At 39.6% G+C, this 21,820-nt stretch overlaps 2 protein-coding genes across 9 annotated transcripts in view; one reads left to right on the top strand and one right to left on the bottom strand.

Annotated features, from left to right (window-relative positions):
• LOC119720615 (adenylate kinase 8-like) overlaps positions 1 to 3,916 on the bottom strand; it is a 28,100-nt gene extending 24,184 nt beyond the window's left edge. The window contains exon 1 of the mRNA XM_038190359.1: positions 3,816 to 3,916. Coding sequence (XP_038046287.1) covers positions 3,816 to 3,899 — 84 coding nt within the window. The 5' untranslated portion in view covers positions 3,900 to 3,916. The remainder of the gene's footprint in view (positions 1 to 3,815) is intronic.
• Positions 3,917 to 4,084: 168 nt separating this feature from the next.
• LOC119720614 (transcription termination factor 1-like) lies at positions 4,085 to 21,361 on the top strand. 8 transcript variants are annotated; one of them, XM_038190350.1, is made up of 11 exons: positions 4,085 to 4,232; positions 7,032 to 8,355; positions 9,257 to 9,333; positions 9,883 to 9,988; positions 10,396 to 10,474; positions 11,621 to 11,760; positions 12,131 to 12,296; positions 14,997 to 15,077; positions 18,685 to 18,756; positions 19,809 to 19,894; positions 20,656 to 21,361. In XM_038190350.1, exons 1-11 carry the CDS (start codon positions 4,218 to 4,220, stop codon positions 20,823 to 20,825), a joined length of 2,316 nt encoding a protein of 771 aa, XP_038046278.1. In that variant the 5' UTR covers positions 4,085 to 4,217; the 3' UTR covers positions 20,826 to 21,361. The 8 variants fall into 8 exon arrangements, with proteins under 8 accessions (XP_038046278.1, XP_038046279.1, XP_038046282.1 ...); XM_038190351.1 differs by lacking the exon at positions 4,085 to 4,232 and adding an exon at positions 4,499 to 4,528; XM_038190354.1 differs by lacking the exon at positions 4,085 to 4,232 and adding an exon at positions 5,068 to 5,452.
• Positions 21,362 to 21,820: the final 459 nt, after the last annotated feature.

A 21,820-nucleotide genomic window follows, 5' to 3' on the forward strand; every position in this document is an offset into this window, starting at 1 on the left:
AATCTCAAAGCAAATATTCAGTTGCTTTATGTGCCGTTTATTAACTCTCCATTTTCCAAGTATAATCAAGTGATGAACCAACTGACAAAATGAAAGCTTCAACACCAAGTATGGGGTGAATTTTTTTAGAGCAAAGGAAAAAAGTTTAGTGGGAATTTTGCTCACTAAGAAAGATTTTTGTATTTTAAATTTTGAAGTCCGAATTTTTTTTTATCCAAAACCTACAGTGCTATCCGGAAGCTGGACAGAAACAAAATCATTTTGTTTCAATTTTGTTTTCAATTTTGCTCTGAACACCCAGAAATGATCATCAAATTCGACATTTTTAAAAAAGGATTAATACTAATAGAAATTCTCAATTCCTTTGTAAGTTGTAAAAAAAAAGAAGATTCATGCCAAAATAAATAAAGTGCGCCGCGCTAGGGGGCTGTCATCAACAATACTTGTCAATAGCAGCACCGGTTAATACAGTCACACCATGGCCAGTGTATTGTATATAGGCAGTATGAATGCGTTTGCGGAACCGGCCAAATGACCAGCAGTTACTCTGGTGGTGGGTATAGAAAAAAAAATTCAAAGACTTCAAACCTTATATTTGTATGGTGGAATAATGAATAATTTCCGAACAAGTTGCATCTATTGCCATGATTTAATTCCCCTGAACAATCGTGTAGCAGGCCGACAAACATGAAATCACGCTTCCGTGTGCGTTCCATTTCGGCAGTTCGTTAACGGCAAGTGACGGTCGTAGGGGATTTATTTTTAAATGTAAGTGAGTTTCCTAAAACTAAAACCATTTTTGAAAAGTAGATTGAATAACCTTTCCATCGATACCAAAGTTTAAGTCCTTGGCGTTATCGTCTTCCTGAAAATGAGAGCTAGTTTTCCGAAATTGAGGAACCGGTCAAATTGCGGAACCGGTCAATTGACTGTAGCCTATTACTATTACAGATTCCGTATTACACGCTTGAAATTCCCCGCTTGCTGCCACAAATAAAGAGATTTCGCTTTGTTAATCCGTACGGTGGATGATCGTTAGCCGCCAATATTTTTCTTGAGGAAAAGAGTGGTTGGTTAACGGTTTCTTTGCTATTTTTAAGCTGTGAGGGGTGAGTGCTGGGTTGCAAAGCCAAATCCTAGTAGTATTAGGAAGTAGGACGTAGGAGTAGGACTAGGACTAGTAGTAGGAGTATCGTACTCCTAGAACTATGATGCTCGGGTGTGATGCTCCGCGTGAGCATCACAGTTCTAGGAGTAGGAGTATCGAGGATAAAACCGGTCATACTAAAAAGCGTCAACACAGCGTCAACACACTCCAAAGCGTCAACACAGCGTCAACACATCCAAAATGCATCCAAAATGCATTAAAAGTGACAAAAGCAGTATGTAACCTATACATTATGGACAGAAACAAGATTTTGGCTTAAAATTAATAGGTTAAACGTCTGAAAATTGCGATTATCCGTTCAAGAAAATTGGCTCTCCGTGCCGCTCCGAAATCGGCTGTCATGTTGCCTCGGTAGACCATACCATTATGCTAAAGGGTGATAACGTTGTACAATAAACCAACAGAGAGGGCGCGGCCGGCAAATACCAAAAGATGTCCATTTCAATAAAGTATAAAATGAAACTTAAACACAACTCACAAATTAATGATCCACCACTCCGATCCTCAGTCCTTACAGATCTGGTATCCCTCTGTTGTTAATGTTTATGACACGATAATGTCATTACCTACACACCCCTACTTGAAATGGTGTAGTCCAAGCTTTGTGTGAAGTCAAGATGGCGGACAACGGCCGTGCAAGTGAAAGGTCATTTTTTCGCGTGAAAATTACTATATTTTTTACCACGAAATGGAAACTCAATCCAATGGAAATTCTCTTTTATTCTATGCTTTACAATTATATACCATTTTTGTCAATTTAGAATGTGTTTTGGATGTGTTGACGGTGTGTTGACGCTTCTGTCATGTGTTGACGCTGTGTTGACGCTTTTTAGTGCTGTTGTGCCCATTCTTGAAAATCACGCATTCTTAAGAATGTGCATGCACATTCTTAAGAATGTGCAACTGGATCCTTGCCCAATCTTCGCAAAAAATAACTCTTTATATGGGGGGGGGGGGGACCGGGAAAAAATAAGAGACATAATAATACTAGAGGAAAGAATTCTGATTTTTGGGATAATAAAAGCGGGGGGGGGGGGGGGGGGGGAACGTAAGAATGAAGAATGTGAAGAATGAGAATGAATACTGCGACATCCCATAGTGCTAATGCTATTTCCCATTTAAGTTGCCACCAATTTATTGTTCACACCCCACCATTATGTCGCAGAGCTGGATTCTATCTGGTCAAAAGAGCAATTTTGGTAGCTTCTGGACATCGTTTTTTTTTCGTGGCATGCATATGATACATACAGGGACTTGTAACTTGTCTAGCCTAAACAAAGCACTTCCCAGACTAGTTCCCAGTCCTCCGTTATTACAAAACTTCCCATAGTGGGCAGAAAAAAGCAATAATAACAGGTTTAATTTGATTCAAATTATCGTAGTTATACGAGTACAGAAGCATAGAACATTTTCTTTCCTCTTTATATAAATTGTTTCCCTTTAAACCGCTATACATTTCATTTAACATAATTATGTCGTGCAATGTTTGTTAAGATTGGGCAAAATTCATAAATTGTGCACGTGATATTCCCACCCAATCTTAAGAATGAGCGCCCATTCTTAAGAACGCGTGCTCGTTCTTAAGGAATGTCGGTCGTTTCGTACCCAGGTCGTTTCACACCCAGGTCGTTTCGTACCCAGGTCGTTTCATACCCAGGTCGTTTCGCACCCAGGATTCATTGCACACGTGACAAAGGGTTCCAAATCCTTTTCTATTGAACAACAATGCTACTGTCAATCACTCTTGGTGGTTCACGGTACTTGTGTTGACGGCACTGCGGTTTGTTTTGTCTGATTTTTTTAACCTGCCACTGCATGTTTTTTGTTCTTCTTGGAGCTTGGATTTTATCTACCCTGCGGTTTGTGGGTTTTTTGAGCTTGGGTTATGATCGACGATGTTTGTCTTCTATATTGTAGCGTGATTTTCTTTGGTTGCTTTTTTTTCTTCGAAATTGTACTTTTTATAATTATCAAGTTTTGACTTTAATTAAAAAACTATTGTAAGTCATAAAATGCAATTCAATTATTTTTAAAATTTTCAATGTTTGAATCTACCCTGGTGTTAATGTTTTCACTCTTCTATAATTATCAAGTTTTGATTTCAATTAAAAAAACTGTTGTGAGTAATAAAATGCAAATCACTAGTTTTGAAATTTTCAATGTTTTTCAATGTGTTCAGTTTGGCATTGTTTTGGCAGTTATAAAAAAAACACAATTTCGCATTGCATAAAAAATTAGGCTCAATTCTAACCTGTGGAGAAAACAAATTAAATAAATGTAATTTTTTATTAATAATTTATTTCCGTTTTTATTCTGCCTTTGATGCAAATCTTCAAAGGCCAACTTGGGAACTTGACACATCTCTATGATGATGCCGCGCGTCGGTGACTAACAGGAGCGGGTTTGCATGACTGGCTTAATCTCCTTTGTGCATCATAATTGACTGGGTACGAAACGACTTGGGTACGAAACGACTTGGGTACGAAACGACTTGGGTACGAAACGACCTGCTTCGAACGTTTCGGTTCTTAAGAATGGGCGCTCATTCTTAAGAATGCGCGCACATTCTTAAGATTGCGTGATTTTCAAGAATGGGCACAACAGTGCGACCCGATAAAACAAATCCCCATCATGCCCATAGGCCTACCTTGTATAGTTCAAAAAGTCCATGCTTTTCGGCATATGTACCGAACTGGGGAGGAATTCGCAAAGGTTTCTTCGTCTGATCCATGTTGTTAATAACGTTAGTCGTTACTCGTTAGATTTCTCTCTAGTCTTACTTCTCAGTCTAGTCTTGTCTCGCACAAAATGTCAGTCAACGTTGCCAGGGAGTCCGAGCCGGCCGTACTGCCCCGTTCGTGTCAGTTCATTGGTTGATCTTTGGCGAATCAGCTTGGCATAAAAGACGTTAGCCTATTGGCTCGTATTTTCTTAACGATTGAGGGCGCCAAAACTGTAATGGCAGCCTCCATGCAGGAATCGTCATGAAAATTTGTGTTTAAAACAACCGGTTTTAAAAGAAAACTGATAAATTATAAACAGAACTGCAATGTCGATGACTTCGGTAACGCTTTTTTTGTTTCATTTTTCGGCGTTTGTGTAACACTTACGGGCTCCTTTTTCACCTTAATTAGGCCTAGGCCTAATTCACTTTAAAATTAATTCGCACTCGCCAATATAGCAATGCTCGCAGTGGCTATTGTTACGGCAGCCGTAACGCATTTCCCACTTTATATCGTTACGGTACTGCAACTTTATAAAAACATGAGAAGAAAATATAAATTAGAAGGAAAAAAGTGAATTTGAACGTTATGAAATTCGGACTTTATTTCCCTTTTAAAAATAATGCCTCAGGCTCAGGTTAGAAAAGGAAAAAAATTCGAGTGCAAAACTGAGAATGAGATGCGAACCCGCAACCTCGCGGTGTAAAATCCTACCTTCTATCGACTGAGCTGTCGCACTGCTCGCTAAACTATGTGGAAACAAATAATTATATACCTGCGTGCGTATCAAAAAAGTATCGTAGAGGGCGCTAAACAACGACTGCCGTAACGATAGCCACTTCGATCAAAAAAGTATCGTTGAGGGCGCTAAACAACGAATGCCGTAACGATAGCCACTTCGTAATTAATTAAAGACTAGTCTCAAAATGTTCACCCTGTAGGCCTACCATATACCTAGTCCGAGTAACTTGGACCCAACTTATCGCTTTTTTTAACATTTGGACGTGGTCTGGCGATGATACGCCAGACCACGTCCAAATGTTAAAAAAGGCGATAAGTTGGGTCCAAGTTACTCAGACTACCATATACCAATACCCTCCCAACTATCTGGTTCCCTGACGTATTTATTTTAGAACCAGACTACCAACCAAATACTTAATTTCCCTTTTTAAAAAAAACTCTCCCAAAACCACTGCTTTACGGCTGTCGTAACGTTAGCAACTTTGGGAGTAATTGCAAATACACCCGCCACTTGGAAATACACCCCTAAAATCTCTGGCTATGCGGTTGGAATAACTGGAAACTTAACAATTCCATTGCCAGCTATGCGGATACTGAGTGGGGTCCCCTTGAGAACGAAGCAACACAAAAAGAATGAGAGTTGCTGAAAGAATTCTAAGTCCAATGCCAAGTAACCTGTTGCTGGCTACGCGGCTACGGAGTGGGAGTGCAGTGGAGCAAGACGTGTGTAGGCCTAGTACGTACAGCTACCGCTGAGAAGGTTTATTGAGGGCAGTCAACCATGACTCCCTAGCCGGCTACGAGGTGCATAGATTGAGTGGTGGGGTATTCTGCAATTGTGCCCAACTTTGTTCTTTGTGGTGGCCATCTTGCTCTGTGACCAGACAATATACGACCCCTGGATCTTTTTGTCTCTGAATCAGACTATCAAAAGAGTGGTACCCCAAAAAGTAGATTAGTTCTAAGTACAACTAGGTTTGCTTATGATCGGGATGAAAAGTGAATTCAGTCATCGTAGTGGGGGTTGTATACATGTACGTGTACATGCTTTTTGGGAGTGATACCCCGAAAAAAGATTAAAGGGAATATACATCATTTGCTTTTGCTGTAATTTTCAGAAATGGATGGAATTGGGGGGTTGGAAATATATAGCAAATATAGTTACACTGACTTTTTTGAGGTTTTGGGTTCGAAAATGCTATAAAAACCAAGAAAAACATTCATTTTCCTGTAGTCTGGTTCCCTGACTCCATTTAAGAAGAAACAGAGCAGTTTACATGTATTGGGAATTGTAAGGTCAGGGAACTAGTCTAGCTGGCTTGTACCCGTTCATAGGTGTGTAATCGATTGCAAACAAGTGCTATGGTCAACTGGGGCCAATATTTGAAAAAAAGCCATTTTTTTCCAACGCTGATCGGCCGATCAGCGTTGGAAATTGATACAAAAATACCACTTTTCTTGAAAATGACAGTATACCAGGTGCCATGATTTTACAGGATGCTTTACACTGTCATTCACTAACAGTCCAGCAAGGTATTTCAAAATGATTTGGTAGTTTTATTTTTTGATGTTTGCAAATGTTGTATTTTCCCTTTAAAGGGAATGAACATCATTGGCTTTTGCTGTAATTTTCAGAAATGAACTTATTTGAGGGGTTAGTTTAATAGATCAAATATTGTTTAACTGACATGATTAAAGTTTTGTGTTTGAAAATGCTTGAAAAACCAAGAAAAACTAAAACGTTTAAGTAGTCTGGCTCCCTGACTCCACTAAAGATAAAATGGATCAATTTATAGATGTCAGAAAATTGTAAGGTAAGGGAACCAGTCTAGCTGGCCTGCACCCATTCATGAACATGTAACCAATAGCAAACAAAATTTGGACTGAAAAAAAATTGTAAATTTGGAGCAGTAGTTGAAAAACGTTAGGTTTTTCCAATGGTGGTCGGCCGACCACCGTTGGAAATGTATACAAAAATACCATTTTCTTAAAAAATGACTGGACACCAGGTGCCATAATTTTACAGGATGCTTTAGACTGTCATTTATCAACATCCTAGTAAGGTAATTCGTGAAAACTTGGTAGTTTTATTTTTCGATGTTTGCAAATGTTGTATATTCCCTTAAATACTAAGTGCAAGGTTTGCTTATGATCTGGATGAAAAGGAACTCTGGCGAGGAACTCTGTCGCAAATACCTGGCAGATGCGATTTTGAAAATGTCATCTGCGGGCGATATACGTGGCAGAGCCTCAGCAATAAATGGTTAAATTTTTATTCACACTTTTATTTAAGCCTTAAGAGTCAATAAGCATTCCTATAGTAACCTACACACTACTTGTTAGCTTCTCTCTTCAGTATTTTTAACCAAGCGTTTCCTGTATTCATTCATATATTTCAGAACCCTGATGTAGACTCGCACATGCGAAGGAAAAAGAAGAAGAAAAAAAGAGAAAGCAAGTCTGACTATGCTTGGATAAAGACTGAGCATGAAACACAGCTGTCTGGGGCACAGAGTGAAAATGTGGATTTTTGGAAGGTGGAAGACAATCAAACTCAAGATGCTCCCAAGAAAAGAAAGAAAAAGAAGAAAAGGAATGTGAAAACCGAGGATTTAGTGGATGGTGCGTCCAGTGTGGACTTGAACATGGTCTGTGATTCTGACAACTTTGACAGCGGTTATCATCCAGATGGATGCACTCCTAAGAAGAAAAAGAAGAAAAAAAGGAAACACTCTGTTCTTGGGGATGCACAGTCTAAGGAAATCAACAAGAGAGAAATGGCTTCACAGGAAGAGCTTCAAAATTTAGAGGAGGGACGCCCCTTTTCATTTCAGATTGAGCGTCAACCACACAAGTGTAAAAAGAAAAGGAAACAGAAAGAACTGGAGCAACTACTTTCAAGGACACTTGTTGTAGATGAACATGAAACTGACTCCATCTTGTCTGCATCAGATTCCGCAAAGCAAACAAGTGATGATGCAGGCCACAAGAAGAGGAAACAGAAGGTGAAAGGAGACCATTCTCCTCAAACTTTGTGGAAAAAGACAGCTGACATTGAGGCTAAGTGCCAGAAACGGAAGAGAAAAGCTCAGGAAAATCTCAATAAATTAAAAGGTGACAAATACAATGAGTCCAATCATGGTGACTCAGTCACAGAGAGTGTGGGACATAGTGTGCCACAGAAGAAAAGGAAGAAGAAGAACATTGTGATGGACACTTTGCAAACAAGTGGGTATTCAGAATCACAAATTCCTAGTAATAACTTGGACGTCCAGAAAATAACACCTGAAAATGCTCCCAAATCCAAGAAGAGAAGAAAAAAGAAGAAAAAATCAACTTGCTCAAAAGATGGCAACGATGATGCAATGTCAACCCAGTCATCTGAAATGAACAACTGTCTTGTAAAATCAAGACGTAAACAGGTGAAATCTGATTGCTCTGCAACAGCATTGTCAAAGATCTCACTATCATCATCAGAAGAAATTGACCCACCATCCGAAGGTGAACCTTATGAAGCCGCTCACTCAAAGACTAATGCCTCACTGGAGAAACAACAGTTTTTCCCTTCAGCATCAAGGTCCGTGTCAAGTCCATGGTGCTTTGGTGGAAAGGCCTGCCCATCCGAGACGGAGGAGGATAATGCATGGATCAAGGATCTACCTTTCTATTTTAAAGATCCATCTAAGATTGATTTAACAGTAACATCTGTAACACCAAAAGAAGGTAGGCTTCCAACTAGGACATGATTTTCAGACAAAGGGAAAAAGATGACAGTTTGCATGTGATATCAGTCAAGTCATAGCTTTTTTAAAGGGAGTTTTCTCAGGAGAGTGTTTGTCCATAGTAAATGCTGAAAATTGTGTACAATGTACATGAACATATACAATGTAGGCTTTTATAGGAAGGTTGCGCAACTCCCTTGCTTTTGGATTCTTGGCTTGCAAGATGAACACAATGTCTAGGGATGGGTCCAGGAAATTAGCGGGGGGGGGGGGGTATCGTCAGCAAATTATTGCTGAAATGTAGACAGTTTTTTTTTTGTACGGACATTTGGCCTCCATGAAATCAATGGGGGGGGGGGGTGGGGGGGGGGGGGCTCGTACCATACTTTGAATGGGGGCACTGTTCAAATCTGCTGATTATTAATACTTGAAAAAAAAATACTTGATTATTAATACTATATTACAGAATAGTGTACAAATACCCCCGAAACTAGCTGGCTCTGTACATAATTTGTACACAGGCGGACACGGGCGGATTGGGGTGTGGGGGGGGGGATTCACATTACTTTGAATGAATTTCTTAGAAAACATTTATTTTTTGACAGGGGGGGGTGCTTGTTTTTGGATGCCCAAACCCCCTCCCCCACCCCCTGGATCCGCGCCTAACGTCTGTGTCAGCAGTGTTTGCACAGATTGCTGATCTTAAGCATTTAATTTCAGAGCCTGCATTTAAGTATAGACTTGATGCACCACTTCACCCTCAGCAGTTAACATGAAATCAATAACTGAGTCACATTACAAGAAATATTGCCTGATCCAGTGAAATCAAGCAGGTAGTCAGTCAACCCTGGCTGTTTGTGCTGTTTGTGCTGGATAATAGTCACATGTCCTTTTTCTTTCAGGAGTTGTGTTGAACAAAGGAAAGTGGACTGGTCTGGAGGACAGGATCCTCCAAGCAAATGTTGACAGCTTCTGCAAAGTGAGTGGCAATGAGTGTCTGCGTTTCAAAATTGAAAAGGAGCTAAGGCTTTCAGCTAAGAGATTCATTTGGAAAGACCTGTTTATGTACATTTCAAGTCATTTGTGCCATTTTTTTTTTAAGTTTGTCGAGTCAATATATATGGCTCATCAGGCTGGCATTCTTCCACAGTTTCCCATATTGGCATGCCAGTCCATCACAGGTTGTTCCTAATCTAACACTGAGTGGCCTGCCCACAGACGTTATTTGTAGACAGCAGAAGGATTCAACCCCCTGGCTGTGTTGATCACAAGTCAATAACATCCCCTCCCTTTAATTGTACCAGTGTTTCCCACCAGTGGTAAACCTCGGGCTAGCCCTTGGAATCCTGACATCCAGAACTCAGAGGAATGGTGTTTTTTTAGTGAACCAACATGTAAGTTTGGGCCCAATTTAAACAGCTGTATGTGCCCATCAACAATCAGCCGAGAACCCTTGTCTTTATGACCAATGAAATCAACAGAGAGCTCATAAATATGTATTAGCTTTGATTATTGTGCTTTCTTGCAGCAATATAACATCAAAGATATTAAGGAGGTGATACTTCCACTCCTGTTTGAAGAAAGGACACAAATTCGCAGGTTCCTTCGTCAACACAATTATATTCTCCGACTCTGTAAGTGAATTGTCTGCATGTGACTGAGTTTCATAAAGTTTGCCCAATTTAGCAACCCTAACTTTGGCACAATTTGGAGTATACGTAAGCAATGCCAGTTACAGATACATGTACATACATTTATACATAAATGCATGTTGATGTATAAATGTTACGTTTAATACACACACATTTTGAAATAAAAAAATAATCAAAGCTTCTTTACAAATGTTCCCACATGTTTAAATGGAACCCATATTTAAAAAAAAGGTACGTTTTCCTTGTTCTGGCCTTGCTTATAATGTGTAATTAAAAAAACCCATTTCATTACAATAAAAAAGTTTTAGAGGAGAGAAGTGCATGATGGGAAGAACTTTAGTGTGTGTGAAAAGCATTGATTCAGTTTTCAATTTCAATTTTCGTTAAAGGCAGAGGACTCAAGCGGTTGCCTCTTGATGTTTACGTCAGGTCACGGAAGATCTGTGATGACCGAAACTACAAAGGAAAGTAAGTTTGCCAGTTCAATTGGTCCTGGTCAGTAGTCAGTATATAAACTAAAGCGTGTTTTCCCGAAATCTCCTGCTGCAACACTAGGTTCATTGCCCTCCACACAGTACGTCATACAGTGTTGGCCAGTATCCTGTCGTGACTAGCGTTGTGCATAGTGGTGTGCACGACCTGAATTTTCGATTATTTTTAAGAATTATAAAATTTTAAGAACTGTAAATATGTTTGACATTGACCAATTCACGCAGGAGGCCATACACGCTAAAGTTTTGCGGTATTCAGATGACGACATAAATGCGCAGGGAGCACAGCCGAAAATATTTGTCAACGACCCGCTGACTCGCAGCGAGTGAGGCTGAAAATATGAGTGTGTTTACCGAGGGTGATGGCTTCAACCAACCTGGCTTGTGGTCGAGTGAAAAGTAATCCCATGCCTCGTTCCATTCTTGTTAAAATAACCCCGGCGTGAACTGGTTAATTAAAGCAAGTTTTTATCAATTTTGTGGCCAGTTTTTTTTTATAGCTTTCTTAGTGCAAATGGAAGTAGTTCAGACTGAAATTCGCATTTAATTCAATACCCCATTCACAAAAAAAATTTGCAAACAAAATTTTGTTTGGGCGTGAGCTTTCTATTGATACCTTATTTGAATCTCAGCATTCACGAAGGACATAGTGCCATTGATTTCAAACTCACCAGAACCTTCACTCCTCCAGCTGTAACCATAGGCATTGTAAGACAGGTATAGCATTCAGCCAGGCACTCAGACTCAGAAGGATTTGTTCTAATGATTCTGATTTCTCCCATCATGCACAGGTATTGAAGAACAACTTGGTTGCCAGTGTCCTCCCCAATTATCACCTTATTTGACCCCTTTCACAGTTACACTCATACACGCATTTCTGACATTTCTGTTGGTCACCACTTTGTATTTGAGAGTCAAGTCCGAGATGGGATACACCGTCGACGTATCTGTACTGTTGACGACTTTATCGTCATCGTTATATTTATCTGGTACATCAGAGGTTGGGATAAAAAGGTTGATGCGGGCGTTTTATAGTTTGGTCAACCCCGAGATTTGTCTATTGTGAATAAGCCATATACACAATTATGTCTTACCAATATGTTACTGCATTATTCTTCTCAAGATACACAGAAGAAGAAATATCAGCTATCATGAAGCTGAGGAAGGTGTATGGGCACAGGTGGACTCAGATTGCTCGACGGGTTGACCGTTCAGGCCAATCTGTGCAGGACTGGTACCGCAGTAGACCAATGCAAGGACACAGTAAGTTTATCATTAAACAATTTGTTTTTGCTCGCTAAAAGTTGCTGTAATATTCCATAACTAAATGTGAGCGAAATGTGAGTTATTGGCACAATGTAGCAAAACAATATTTGACTGCTGTGATGTGGGATATGACCTTTTTACCCCCCCCCCCCCCCCCGGCACTTAATACCCTTGGCTTCGCATCAGGTGCTATGCGCCCCGTGGGTATTAAATATATCCCACATCACAGCAGTCAAATATTGTTAAATATAAGCCTGTGTGGTACAGCATGATTGATTGTAAAAACTAAGTATAACTGAATAGACTGCTACAAATGCTTTGACCAATGTTATACAGACCAATGTGATCAATGGAATTTCCCTGGCAGGGTCTGACAAATGGAGCAAGAGTGAACAGAGGCAGTTAAGGAGCGCAATCATGGCTGCGACTAAGACAGATGAGGAGGATCTCCTGCACCAACTGGTTGGTATCCCATGGCGAGAGGTTGTCCCAAAGGTTCCCACACGCAGCAGAAGTCAGTGCATGAACCAATGGTGAGTGCCTCCAATTCAATCATAAGTCACTCTAATGTGGCAAGCTTTGAAAAATCAAAACAAACTCTACCTGTCTTCACCACAACATACAACCCAGCCATAACACACCGTGACCTAAATTGAGCAATAAACAAGCACTGAAACATATTCCAAAGCAATAAGCTACTCTACGGAAACATTTCCCAAATCCCAATTCATTGCCTTCAGAAAGGCCACCAAAACATGAGGGAGAAACTACCACAGCAAAATCAAGAGCTAAACCCACTCCCAACAAACTCAGGCCTTTTCGAAAAAACCAACCGAACCTAACAAAACCCGCAACATATTGCTCTCCTGATCAGAGGAACAAACCGGAACCAACTGAAATCATTAGCTGTACTCGAAACACTCGAATGCTACAAATCTGATTGGAACATATACCCAATCCCAACCACAACTTTTCCGCGAGTCGGCTTCGATTCTTACTTGAATCACCAATCTGCAACTGAAGAGTGCCCAACAGCAAGGCACGAAAGCATGCTATTGCTAACAAGAGGATTTGCGAACATAATCCTCTGCTCGCACCATTAATCACATTTGATTACCCAACCTATCATAGTCACTCAATCTCTTATGTCCGCCCACTCTACATTTCACTCGGACATAACCGGCAAAGACTCAGTCATGCTTACAACCCATACTAAGCCATACAAGTCACCAGAGAAGAAGTGTCACTGAATGGGACAGTGCCACCCCTTTTCCAAACTTTTATGTCTTTTTTATGTAAGGGCATTCTTTTTTGGTTCATTGGTTGTCATTTCTGACTGGCCCTTTTTGATTACTGCAAATGCTGTCTGGAACCCTCACTAACGAAAACGTTAATGAGGAAAAAATTGAATGTCAAATGCATGCAATCAGGCTCTGTGTTGTTTAAACAACTTTTGAAAATAATAACCAATTTTACTTGAAGAATTGCGTATATACATAGCTGCCAACTGTTACGAATTTTTCGTAATTATTACGAATCGTTTGTTAAATTACAAAAATACGATTTGCCACTAAAACATTATGAATTTCCCATTTACTACCTAATGAAAAATACTTGTAAAGTATCGTTTTTGACCGAAAACTTCTGGCGAAATGTCGCGATAATGGATGGACTGGTGACAAGTCTAATAAGAATGCAGTCAAGCACCGGATAGACATCAATGCAGGGTGCGCAGTGGAGTACTTGAGGACCAGACTAAAACTATTTTTCAATGGTGTGTCATTTGGGGTCCTACTAAAGCGCGTCAACAAGCGTCAACAAGCCTCAACGCGACGGTCGTCAACGAGCATCAGCAAATTTTGTATAGGCTTTTGAATAATTAAAAACAGCTTTATATGGTAGAAAAAGCAATAAAAAACATCTTCTGCATATCAATTAAAGTTAGAATTATTCTAAAACTTGTTTTTTTGAATGCGAAATGTTCGACGATTTTGTTGATAAAAGTTGGCCGCCATCTTGTTTATGTGTAGCTAGCCGTACTACGCATGCGTGAAGTGTACAGAGCCATACTACGCATACGCGAAGGATACAGCGCCATCCAAACAAGATGGCGGCCAACTTTTATCGACAAATTTGTCGTACATTTCGCGTTCAAAAAAACAAGTTTTAAAATAATTTTAACTTTAATTGATATGCAGAAGATGTTCTTTATTGCTTTTTCTACCATATAAAGCTGTTTTTAATGTTCAAAAGCCTATACAAAATTTGTTGATGCTCGTTGACGACCGTTGAGGCTTGTTGACGCTTGTTGACGCTTGTTGACGCGCTTTAGTAGGACCGGTCATTTGTGTGCATCTCCTGGTTGTGTGTACTGTATGTGAGTACTTTTCAGTGACGATCGTGAGCACATTTGGTCGCTTATTGCCGGGATGAGACCCATCAGTGCGAGATTTTAATCATGGAATTTAATAAGAGTATGGTTGGAATAATTGGTAATAGAGTTTGAGTTTGTCACAATGTCCAGAAAAGATAAATCAGCATGCGTTTGCAAGGTACATGTATGTTGGCGGGAGATTTCTATTGCATACGGTGGCCCTAAATCATTGTGTGTAAAAAAACATTGATACGAACTCGAAACTCCACATCGATAGCATGCATCTCAAAAAAAATGTGCGCACATGTTATTATTGTTATTATTTATTTGACTTCAACAAACAAATACAGACATTGAAACAAAATTAATTTTAAAAAAAAATCATTAAATTTTTTTTTTAATTTTTTTAATTTTTTTTTTTAAATTATCTTTTGGCCTACAGTACATTATTATTCACAACAAGAAGGGTATGCACATGTATGTGTACATGTAAACCATGTACCTGTTCTCGATGTTGGTAAAGCTTTTGATAAAACGAGCAGTTGAAAATGACCGCGCGGGTTGATTACTAATTGGGATTTTGAAAAGTTGGCAGCTATGTATATAAAATGTAGCAACCAATGCAATTGCAGAATTTGCAGTGGCATTGCCTCTCAACTATCAGGGGTCTATAGTTTACAATTACTGTTATGTCATGGCTGCCACTGCAGCTAAAACATTAGTGAGCTGCATAGTGCAGATAGAAGTCCACTTCATCTTGCCAAATTTACTTTATTCTTTTGTTCAGTGATATCAACTCATGGTAATCTCCTAGCAATAAAGAAAACATTTATTTATTTTGTGTTTTGTTAACTTGTAGGAAGCATAACTTGTGCTGGAGTGTTGGGGACAGAACCAAACGCGATTGGACACCTGAAGACTCAGTTGATTTGATTGAAAGGTGAGAGTTGTTGTCAAATCAATCAAAAATCAATCATGTCAATCATATGTCAAATACAAATAAGGGCATGGGATAAATAGTGACAAAAGGAATGCCTTTGAAACTGTTCCCAAAATGTACAAGCTTCAGGTTTTCAAGTATTCCTACTTTTCCTACTTTTTCCTTGTTTTTTTACCTAGCCTCTAATTTCCTACTTTTTGTCTCAAAATTCCTACTTTTTCCTACTACAACTCCGAAACATGAAATCTCATAGAATATTTTTTAAAACAGTGTTACACATTGTCATATACAATTCTTGCCAGTTGTGACAGGGTCTGTGATGTTTTGCACACCTGAGGATGCCATTTGCCCCCCAGGGTGTACAAAACCCATGAACCCCGTCACAACACGCTACAATTGTTTTGTTATACTATGGTAATAGATTACAGCTGTCCAATTCTGTCACTGGTAAGGTTTGAACTGTGGGTCTCTTTCTGTTGCAGTGCAGGAGCATGTTTTGGCGGCCCTTGAACTGGAACATGTTTCTGACGTCACAGCCGTGACCTGAAACATGTTTCCTGTGCACCGCGAAAACGACTGACCGGAAAATTGTTCATGACGTCATGTTACTGCCTACGTGATTGCACACAACCCCCAAAAAATCACACAGCGACCGAACATGATTAACAATAACATTCAAAGCAAAAATGGGAGGTTTTTCTAAAAAGAAGGGAGGAAGTTCTAAAAAGAGTAGGCCTGATATTCTTTATCAACTTTCGTACCAATTGAAGGTAAAAACCCACTATTTAAACCCCATTAATGGTAAAAAGTAACGTCGTCTGCTAAGCTTGTTTACCTTTCCGCCATCTTGAAACATAAGTGAACTGACTGGAAACTTCGGTTCAACTTTGGTCGAAACAATGACGTCATTTCAGTGTAACCAAAGCGCCAAAACGGCCGCGAACCAGAAACATGTTTACGGTCACAGTGCCAAAACGTGCCCCTGACTTGGCCAACTTTTCGCACAGAATTGTCTGTAGTTTTCTTCGTGCTGATGCTGTCCTGTTCAACAATATCTCACAGGAACATACATGAATTTATGTACTACCAGCGTAGCTACAACCTCGTACCCCAGGTCACACTAATATAATACAACACTGTGGAAACGACACTTTCAACAGCGGGAAAGATCAACGTAATGTACACCATACATCACTTATGTACCACGCCATACAACCACTAATCTCTATATAAAGACTGGATAGCGGATATCCATACAACATTCACACAGTAGACTTTGCATATTGACCAATTCATCCCCGGTCTCACGAAGATGGCCGCGTATAATACGAATGTTCTACGCGTATATACACGCGCATTGTATTAACAGTTGACGCGCATTTTGGTCGAGTACACATATTATGATGATCTAAATTGGACACATTTCCGTAGTCATTATTATTTCCAAAACGCCGAAAAAGGGAACTGCGGCATTAAAAAAGTAAACCACGATTTAGAGAAATTGCAAACCTTGGTCAGTAGTGGTGGTCAAAATATAAGTCAAATTAACCGCGATGTTACAAAAGAAATCTGCTGTCTATAAAGACGGCAACTTGTCCTTTGTAGATCACCAGCCGGTCTCACCGGTCTCACCAATATGGCGTCAAATTCATTCATTGTGCGGCTCTTTATCCACTATCCAGTCTTTATATAGAGATCATTGCATAAAACGTTCATGTGTTTTTGTGGCATGTCACGTGATCCACTCTCGACCAATACAAATTTACAATCCATTACCGTGGTATAACAAACAATATGTCAATCACACAATGAAGAGCTGGGGCGCAGGAGTACTGAACTGTACTTCCAAGAGCTTAGTTGGGGATGGAGCAAAAGTCCTACTTTTATCCTGATTTTGTCCTCCAAAGTCCTACCTTTGTCCTGTTTCTATTTTGAAAACTTTGACCTTTTTCACCTGGCTCTGTTTGAAAGCCTGAAGGTTTAATAATCCAGTTACACAGGTTCAAACATTGAACTTTTCAAAATCCCCCATTTCACATGTTGATGTGTAATATCTAAGGTGTATTTTTATGGGGTGAGGGATTTGTACCATATCAGGGTTGGACCTTGACTTTATGTTCTCTAGCCAGAGAACAAATCTTGTCAGTGTTTTCAATAAACAGATCTCATAATTTAACCCTAAACAGTTCATAATATACATCTTTGCTTTCTGAATTAAATGATTTATTTCTTCCTGTCCTTTCATCTTTGCTGTAGCCCATAATGTTTGACTCGTCAGCCAGGCTACTTGAGGAATAGTTTGACTAGCCTGCCGCTGTTTTGACTAGCATTTGGCTAGCGGGCTACTGCCAAAGTTGCACCCTGCATATTGACTTAGTTCACAAGTACCCCCCTCAATGGTGAAAATGACAAAAAGATTGTTATACCACGGTAATAGATTGTGAATTTTATTGGTCCATCATCGTGTCATGCCACAAACATAGGTGTACAGCAATGTGCGCCGTGTGTGCGTGGTACATGAGTGATGTACTCCACAGGGTACATTATTAACTTTTTCTCTCCCGCTGTTGAAATGTCGTTTCTACCACATTGTAGTATATTTGTGTGACCTCGGGTATGAGGTTGTAGCTACACTGGTACTAGGTAAATCGATGTATGTTTCTACGAGATGTGCCATGGGGGACAGTGAAGCAATATTTCTGCTATGACGGCTGATATTGCTTACACTGTTTGTCTGCTCTTTTTTTTAACGGCGCAAATTTTGCCATAATTTCGCCGTAATTTTACAGTAATAATGTTGGCAGATGACAACAGTTTGCCTCCAATTAAAGAAGAGTTTTCTCTCTCATTCCAAAGACAGAAATTTGATTTTTGAACGAGACAGCATCGGTACGGAAAATACTAAAAATTCTGTGTTAAAAGTTTGCCAATTCTGTACCGCAACAGGAAGAGACCCACAGTCTCAGACATTAGTCATCTACTATCGTGGTATAACAAAACAAATGTTGCCTACTGTGACTCGCATGCAAATGGCACCCTTGGCTTCGCCTCCATGCCATTTGCCCCCTCGGGTGTACAAACACCATGGACCCTTGCCACAGCAGGCAACAATTGTATAATGTTGATAATGAAGGACACTGAATCCCCATTGCTGACTGGCGTGCTTAGTTGCACTTTTCTCATGTGCAGACACTATAGCTCTATGCATGTATAAAGTGAAAATGGGTTACGTGCATATCACATTAGAACTAGCCAGCTGACCCCAGCAATCTCGGTGGTGGTTGCGTGGTAAGACAGCTGCACTAATCAGCAGGAGGTCATAGCGTAGAGTCACACCTGAGTATTGCTTGTGATTTTTTCTTGCAAGCCCTCAGGCTACACTGAATCTACAGTGTTTCTAAAAGTCATGTCAGGATGGGCAAGGCAAAACCAAATATTACATTAAAAATTTGTTGTGTATCTTGTGCCATACATTGTAGGTGCACATAAGCATTGGCGAGTGTGCAGTATATCCTTCACTTGCTCATGTGAGTAGTCCTCACAGAGTCCACACATTGAATGCTCATTTTGCAATCAATATCAATGACTTGACTGTCTTTCTGTGCAGTGTGTATGCCCTTGATGTCAATGAGGAATTTGAAATAGACTGGGTCAAGATGCACAAGAAATTCTGGGAAAGGTAAGCTGGGGTCAACAAACTCTCTGACCAACATGGATGTTGTCAAAACATACAAAGTATTGCTACAGCCAATTCAAGATGGAATGAGGCATTTACTGTGTACAAATATAACAACACACATTTGCAAGTCAGATCATTCATTAATTTTTTCCATATTTTGGAGTTGAATAACATTAAATTCTTCACAAATTATTTATTTCAAAATGCACATAAAAACATAAAAAATACCAGTCTACAAGAGACACTTCCAAAACTCAGAATTTTTTTCCCCATACTCATAAATGCAGAGAGAAGAGTGAACAGGCCACAGTATACATGTAATTAAACTATGAACCACTTAACAAGTAAAGTATACATGAACCAAGCAAATGCTGAACAATAGTAAACAAAGATCAAACGAGCATTGCAATTTGCATTTTAAAAAAATGATATATGTTTGTATTAGTCCAAATACTGCCTTAGTCATTATCTCTCTCAGATACGGTGTCAGAGAGGGTCAAGTATGTTGTGATGACCTATGATATAATCTTTGTCAATTAAGTTTGATATTTACACAAGCACAAATTAGCAAGGAATTCATGTGTACATGTACTTGAGAACCAGATCAAGCATTGAATGGCTAATGGTAATGGAGCCATAGACACTAGTTTCAACACAGCCTATGACACTGTAAAGCCCCTCAGTAAGGGTGAAACCATTGTGTTGAAGCTATTGCATCATAATTGTGCAGTGCTAGATGTGGCCTCGTGGGCCGGAGTATTGATTCTGTGTCTGTGAACAAAAGGTAAACAAAACAGACTTGATCTTCCAGCCAATTTTATAAAGAGATACCGGTAGGGTTGTGTCCAGTCTCACAAAGCATCAGCGTTGTAGTAGTCGAGTTCATTCACAAGTCCTTTCACAAATGCTTTTACAATTTCAATCACAAGTAATGGAATGAACAGTGAGAATAGGAATGCTTTTGTTTCAGGTCATTTGAATAGCTGATCGATGGACTCTACAATACTGCAATACTGCTGCTTGCTAAAACTTATCCTTATCTTTTTCTTCAGGGCACCTTCCCCTGCCAAATTATCCCTACAGTGGTACACTCTCAAGCTGAAGCATCTCAAGAACTGGCACTTCATGACGTTTGAAGGTTAGTCAAACTTTGCAAATGTTTCTCTCATCCTTTCTGCCAAATGTTGCCTGGTACCTGTCCTTCGTTGATTTGCAAATGTCATGCAGTTTTCTTCCTGGAAAAAATTTGGATATGAGAAGGGAACAAATGTTGGTGTTGAACTTGCACTTAAGACCTGTGAAATGGCACTGTGAATGGCACTGTGCCACCTTGACCTGCATGTACATTTCAAGATTAGAAATAGCTAGGGCTGTCTCCAATATGTCAAATATTTGAATATGCGATCATCAACTGAATATTCAAATAGTTTTTTTTGACGGTTTGAATGTTCCCAATGAAAAAACTATGCACGTGTACACACGACTGTGATGTTATTGTAATTGTAAAGTTGCGTTTTTTAATTTTCTGATGCCACTTTTTTGTGGACTGTATAGTTTACTATACTTTCTCTTTATACATGATTGCTCTATACTTGTTGTACGTTCAGTGCACTATTGTGGTACTTTTGTAGTGCTCAGTGGTCTTGTGGCAAACTGGAGTGCTGAAAGGGAGTGGCGTCCCTTGCCTCAGTGTGATGACTACAGTCATTGAACTGAGGCAAGGGACACCACCTGGCTGGCCAGTGTATTATAAGATGCTAGAAAGCGTAGGAATTGGTCTCGGGAAAATCCCTAATTTCGCCCTTGAAAAGTCATGGAAAGTCATGGAATTTCATTTGAAGATTTCTGTGGGAACCCTGTCTCAAGCACTTAATTTGTTTGTGTTCTCTTTAATTGCAGAGATCTTGGATGAGTTGTATCACAAAATCCTTCCAATATTGAAAGAGCGTATCCAACAACGTATCCAACGACGGATCCAACGACAGGAAGCCCGCCAATCCCGATTCAAATCCAAGGAGTTCATCAGTGATACAGAGGAGGATTCCTGCTCTGACAACGAGTGGTATTAGGCATTGCTATGCCCAAACCCAACTCAGAATCCTATTTGCCCAAATTGGTATTTTCTTTCTAGGAATATATTTACTGATTGTGTCAAATGTTGAATTGAGTTTATTGTGATATTGTTTGAGTGAATACATGCTGGGATTCAAGGATTTCATTGCTGATTGTAAAGAGGACAGTGACCATAGTTTAGACGAAGAAGTTAATGTCCAGATCCAACTCGTAATCCTAAAAATTCAACTTGGAATCATCCTTCATGTAGATCATTCAGTGATTTTTTTTCAGATAAAGAATTACGTTGATTGTGATTTATCAAGTGATTGTAAGTTCAGAGTTGTAACGAGTCACTGATTTTTGTGACTCGAGTCGAGTCATTTTAAAGAAGTGACTTGAGTCGATCATTAGGTCAAGAAGGTTGAGTCGATCGTCAAATATATAGCTGGAGTCAATTCGAGTCAAATTTATTTCAAATAAATTTAGCCGGCGTTCGAATCCAAGAGCTAAATAAGAAATCGCCCAAAGCCACTGATGAAACAACGAATTGCAAAAGTGTTTAAACTCCTTTTTCTTGATAGTATTCTGTGTGTTCTAGAACCATGAGTTGGGAGTCTGTGACACGTATGTTTGTACATGACAAGCAGCTGCTGTGTTGTACTGTATTTGCAAAGTGATGTGAACATCAAATTTTGCACCGTAAGTCATTGCAAATCCTTCGCAAAGTTAAGCTATTATTTTTGGGACTCGAGTCTTATTAGCCTTTTTTAAAAAGCACTACCAAATAAAATTCCTCATTTTCTCTCATTGACTTTTTGACTACATCACATACACAGTTATGCCATTAAGTGGCTGACAAAGTTTTGGCAGTCATCATCACAAATCTGGAGAAGAGTCCACGGTATATTTTGTCCTTTGTTTGTTATTACTTTCCCCTTTCACGGTCTAGATCCCCTCCTGCATACACCACCCTCATTCGTTCATTAATTCATTCATTCATTTATTCAGC

Source organism: Patiria miniata, unplaced genomic scaffold (genome assembly GCF_015706575.1).
Source record: "Patiria miniata isolate m_02_andy unplaced genomic scaffold, ASM1570657v1 HiC_scaffold_9, whole genome shotgun sequence".
NCBI classification, from domain to species: Eukaryota; Metazoa; Echinodermata; class Asteroidea; order Valvatida; family Asterinidae; genus Patiria; species Patiria miniata.